The following is a 5,938-nucleotide window of genomic DNA, read 5'->3' on the forward strand; positions in this document are numbered from 1 at the left end:
AGAGAGTGAGTGAGTGAGTGAGTGAGTGTGTGTGTGTTGAGCTGTGATGTTCACTGTTTAGGGTTCAGGGGTCTAGGTGTCCTGTCTAGGGATTGGGCTCTTTAACGGATTAATGCTGGCATGAGCTGCTCCCCGTTTATTATCACACATCCACTCAGTTCAAAAGTTTGGGATCAGTAAGACTTTTTTTTTAAAGAAGATTCTTCTGCTCATCAAGGCTGCATTTAATTTATTCAAAAATACAGAAAAAACAGTAATATTGTGAAATATTATTGGAATTTAAAATAACTGTTTTCTGTGTGAATGTATTGTAAAATGTAATTTATTGCTGTGATGTAAAGCTGAGTTTTCAGCATAATTTCTCCAGTCTTCAGTGTCACATAATCTTCAGAAATTATAATAATATGCTGATTTATTATCAGTGCTGGAAACAGTTGTGCTGCTTAATATTTTTTTGGAACCTGTGATACTTTTTTTCAGGATTCTTTAATTAAAGCAGCACTATGTACCTTTTGGCGCTCTAGCGGTTAATAAACAGAACTGCACACATCCCGCGGAAGAACATTCCAACCGGAGCTACTTCTCTAAGTGTATGTCTGTGGCGATTCACGCAGGTATGTGTTACTCCGCAGCGGTGGCGACCCGACCAGGCTACAATAGTCCAAATATAAGTACTTATTATAAGTGTACCGTAGTGATTCGGAATAAGACAAAAACGCGGTTTGGAAGATGAATTCATGATGCATATTGCATTCCTTGCATATTGTTCATTATATACATTTAGCAAATTTTGAAGACAGAAAAAGTGACATAGTGCTGCTTTAATAAAAGGTTAAAAAGAACAGCATTTATTTAAAATAGAAATCTTTTGTAACAGTATACACTACCGTTCAAAAAATGTGGGGTCTGGACATTTTTTTTATTTTTTTTAAAGAAATATATACTTTTATTCAGCAAAGATGTGTTAAATTGATACAAAGTGATAGTAAATATTTCAAATTATTATTATTTTTTTTAGAAAATGTTTCTATTTTATATAAATGCTGTTCTTTTGAACTTTTTATTCATCAAAAAGTCCTGAAAAAAGTATCACTGTTTCCAAAAAAAAAACAAATGAAGCAGCACAACAGTTTCCAGCGGTGATAATAAATCAGCATATTAGAATGATTTCTGAAGGATCGTGTGGATCAAGCATATATATATGTATAGCCTATGCTTTTTTTGTTTTGCTCTCTTATTAATGTTGTTATACATGCATTCCTTGCATATTGTTCTGTTTTTTTGATTGCAGGATGAGTTTTTAGACGTTGTTTACTGGTTCCGGCAAATCATCGCTATCATCTTGGGTGTAATATGGGGAGTTGCTCCTCTGAAAGGGTTTCTGGGAATAGCCATGTGAGTATAGTATAGTACAGTCCTCCAGCTGATCTTCATGAAGTCGTCACCCATGATTTGTGATTGTCCTGCAGATTCTGTGTCATCAACGCAGGCGTCCTGTACCTGTACTTCAGTAGTTTCCAGCAGGTGGATGAGGAGGAGTACGGAGGAACATGGGAGCTCACCAAAGAAGGCTTCATGACTTCGTTTGCTTTGTTTCTGGTAGATACTTTTGGGCTTTTTCCTGTTAAACCTGTTGTATTGTGTTTGAACCGATGCTTCGTAGAGTCTCCCAAAATAATATAGAGAGCATTTTCAGTGGATTCTTGTTTTAAATTGTACTATTACAGAGCATAGACTCTAGAATGAAAACTGTAGAGCGAGTATATTTGGAAACTTTGTGTGTTGAGTGCAGACTACACTTAAAACCTATAAGCATCAAAAGGAAAATAGTTTCATTTTAAAATCTAAACATTATACGCCACTGTGCAAAAGTGTGGGGTTTGTTGCATTCATTTGATCAATAATACAGTAAAAACAGTAATATTGAAATGAATTGAAGTGAATAACTTAAGACTGGTTTTGTGCTTCAGGGTCACAAATATTAAAGGGGTCATATGATGCTTTTTTAAAGAGCATTATTTTGTGTATTTGGTGTAACAGAATATGTTGACATGCTTTAATGTTCAAAAAACACATTATTTTTATTGGTTTTGTGGTCCAGGGTCACATATTAATTAATACAGTTATTTTTCCACATTAAGTGGACTTAATGACAGAAAATGAATAAAGAATGTAAGCAAACTGATAGGAGTATTTTACTTTCTCTTGTCTAAAGCAGTTTAGGTTAAAAAGTGACACAGCTTGCTGTGTTGTATGAAAAAAAAAATCACATTTTATCCCTAAAGGTAAAATTTTGCATTATAGGCACAATATGTAAGATTTTTTTTTATTAAAATATCCAAAAACCACTAGAACAGTGTTATATATTTTGCTGACTTGCGTACTTACATTATAACACAAAAGTTTCGAAGAATGTTTAAATCCAGAGAAATAAGCAATTTTAACTAGTGACACGGAGCGTGTCCATAGTGTCATTGTGTCGCCTGCCAATGACGTCATAACCCCTCAATTTCCGGTTTTGTATAAATTCAAGTCAAAGTCAATAAATTCAAGACTCTTGACAAGACGAATAAAATAACATACAATTTTGTGCAGACCACACTTTTATTTGTCAGCCTCTCTCTCTTTATTTAAACGTGAGATTCTGGAAACGAGATCTAAGTTTAGCGGGAACGGTCGGGTCGGGAAGAAAATTATTCTAAGCGGACAGCGGGTGAACAAAAAATGAATATATATAGCGGGAGCGGGTGGGTGCGGAATATAACCTTGCGGGAGCGGGGCTAAAAAAACAGTCCCGTGCAGACCTCTACATCAAACTACGCCTTTGTTTCTTTGTTTATTTTGAATATGCGCCCTCTAGTGGTGAAAATTACATATTGTGCCTTTAATGAAGCCTATTTTTGTTTTAAAAATAGGCTTCAGTTTTTTACATGTCCTGCAAATTATTAAATGAAATGTTATTCTGTGAACAGTAACAGAGTATGGAAATGATCCTGTTTTTATAATAATCAACATACATTAAATTCATTCTAACAAATGCCAGCATGTATTTGTTTGGTTTCTGATTCAGGCGTCTCTCTAACGCTGTGAAGTGTGTGATAGCGCGGTGTGTTTGTGTGCAGGTGGTTTGGATCATCTTCTACACGGCGCTACACTACGACTGAGGACTGCAGGACAGACAGAGACAGACATTTATTTAACGTGATCTGGAGGGGCTGGATGGAGCTACTTTTCCGAGGCGTCTGCATATGTTACCTTCAGCGTGTGTGTGCGCCTGAGGAAGAGGTGCATCGTGGGTACAAGACATGCTAATAACCTTCTGGAACCCAGGGCTCACTGCATTTTGAAGCTGATGTTGTCCAGTGCACTGCCATGGCTATTGGGTTAATAACTCTTATTTCTGTTTGTCCTCTCTGCTTTTTCTTCTTGTTTGATTGCTGCCGTATCAAGCGGGATTTAATTTAAGTTGATGTTTTTCTTAGTTTCTTTCACGATTAGCATCCAACACAGATTGTCTTACTCCGTTATGACCAGGAAAATCAGATAGGAGTGTGTAAATTCTGTACAATTCATTTTATCGGATCCATAATGTATTGAAGTATTTCTTATGTCTTGTTGATGTAACAAACTGCTCAGTATTTTATAGTGTATTGATGGAAATGCGAATGGTCTGTATGCTTGTCATGAGTAAGGAGATGTACCCGAGGCCGTAGAGAGACTATTTTCTGGATGAAATGTTTTGGAGAATAAAATAAAGCTGGGCTTTGTCTGCCCTACACTTTTCAGCAGTTCTGGTGGACTCTGTCGCTTTATCCACCGTCTTTGTAGCAAATCCAGTAAAGTTGTTTGCTTAATGACTGTATTGAGAGAAGTGCTGGATTTCTGTTGACCTACATAATATATAGGTTAACCCTAAAGGTGACATCTGTGAAATTTTGCAGGCAGAAAAGGTCAATTGTCTGTTGTCAGCAGAGTAACGCTCTCACACAAGACACTGTCAAACCGAGCAGCCTTCTGGTATTATTATTATTAACAGGGTTCCCGCGGGTCCTTCAAAAAGTCTTAAAGGAGACATATTATGCCCCTTTTTACAATATGTAATATAAGTCTCTGGTGTCCCCAGAATGTGTCTGTGAAGTTTCAGCTCAAAATACTCCACAGATCATTTATTATATCATTTTGAAAATGCCTGTTTTGAGTGGAAGCAGAAACACGCTGTTTTTCGGGCCTGTCTCTTTAAATGCAAATGAGCTGCTGCTCCCCACCCCCCACACACAAGTTTATAGTTTTTGTATGTTTATGTACAAAAATTATGTCTATATCATACAATACAATGTTTATATAGCACATTTTAAATGTACAACCAACGTGCTGCACGGATATGCAAAAGAAAACAGATAAACACGATTATAAACAAAAACAAACTATAAAACACAAACTGGGTGAGGTTCACCAAAACAGAAAATAATTGCACAGGAGGTCAAGAAATATTGTTTTGTACATATATATATATATAACTACAGGGTTTAAACTGACAGGGTTGAACATTACAGGACACAGGAGCTGCAGTAGCCAAAGGTGTGAGATATATAGCGGACCTCAAACTATTTAAGTGTGTATACTGTTGAGTTATCTGCCATTTTAATTGCTTTAGAATGGGTTGAACAAAATAAAGTGGACAAAGCTCTTATTTGTAGTGACTCAGTTTCTGCCTAAGTCAGGTATGGGCAGAAACCATCAAGAGCTGCTCTCTGAAATTATGGTTACTTACTTGAGAATAAAGCAGAGCGGCGCAGAGTCTGTGTTAATGTGGACTCCTGCACGTAAAGGAATAATGGGAAATGAGAGAGTTGACAGATTAGCCAAACTAGCCACTAAAAAAGTAACTATAGACACAAACACGAGATCAGAAGGAAAGAGTATTGATTGGGAAAGAGTTATGAAGGAAAGGCAGATGCAATGGGATCAAGAAACAAACGGACGGCATCTATACTTGTTTAAAAAAAGAGTTGGTGTTGTGGAAAGCAAGGGGGAAATATGAGGAAACAACAATGAACAGACTAAAGAATAGGACACAGTAAATTAAATAGCACACTCCATATTATAGGGAAGCATCCAACTGGATTCTGAGCATGTGATTACTGTGTGTAGGAAATATGAAACTGAGAGAAAGATTATGATAAAAGAAATGGAAAGCGTAGGACTAACTGGACGTGGACTAAAGGACATATCAGAGTGTGGCGGGAAAAGTCAAGGAAGGAAATATCTCTTCTGCTTCCTTAAAAATACAAGACTGGTGGCGAGGATCTGGTGATTTAATCAGTGTAGGAGTAATATAATTCCAGAAGATGGCAGTAAAGCAATTTATAGGCTGCAAGCTGCCGTTAAAACCTAAAGAAGAAGAAGTATGAGGAACGACTTTCCCTGCGTCTCAATGTTCATACTGTCCATCCTAAATAGTATGTGAGATTAAAATAAGTGTGGCCCAAAGCATAGTATGTTGAAAAGAAGTCCCTGGATGGTCTACTGTTTCAGGTAGATTGTTGAAGTGCACACGCTGATGGCTAATATTACCCACAATCCATTGCGCTTTACGATTCGGTTAAAAAACTACAAACACGAATAAAAACTGTTAAAAACTACAAACATGGCGGATGTGCGCGACCGACGGTTAGTTTTAAAGGGGTTTGAGTTACTAATAATCAACATTTATCCTGTTAAATTTTTTTATTAAATGTTATCTGTGTTAGGGTATTTCATCTACAACAACAATGTGAACTTTTATAAACATCCGTTTGGCCATTAACTTTTAAATGCATCATTATGAGCAGAGTTCTCTGCATAAAGACCCACGGCTGGCAGATCAACGTGCTACTTCATTTCTCTCCAATACGGTAGGAAGTTAAATGAGATGTGGAGGATGTTTACTGTGACAAGA

The 5,938-nt window shown here is 36.8% G+C and overlaps 1 protein-coding gene across 1 annotated transcript in view; it reads left to right on the forward strand.

Annotated features, from left to right (window-relative positions):
• LOC107747730 (uncharacterized protein C20orf24 homolog) overlaps positions 1–3,788 on the forward strand; it is a 4,156-nt gene extending 368 nt beyond the window's left edge. The window contains exons 2-4 of the mRNA XM_016562322.1: positions 1,292–1,395; positions 1,470–1,599; positions 3,123–3,788. Coding sequence (XP_016417808.1) covers positions 1,292–1,395; positions 1,470–1,599; positions 3,123–3,164 — 276 coding nt within the window. The 3' untranslated portion in view covers positions 3,165–3,788. The remainder of the gene's footprint in view (positions 1–1,291; positions 1,396–1,469; positions 1,600–3,122) is intronic.
• The last annotated feature ends 2,150 nt before the right edge of the window (positions 3,789–5,938 follow it).

The sequence above is a fragment of the Sinocyclocheilus rhinocerous genome, unplaced genomic scaffold, assembly GCF_001515625.1.
Source record: "Sinocyclocheilus rhinocerous isolate Xijiao unplaced genomic scaffold, SAMN03320098_v1.1 scaffold1821, whole genome shotgun sequence".
In the NCBI taxonomy this organism is placed as follows: Eukaryota; Metazoa; Chordata; class Actinopteri; order Cypriniformes; family Cyprinidae; genus Sinocyclocheilus; species Sinocyclocheilus rhinocerous.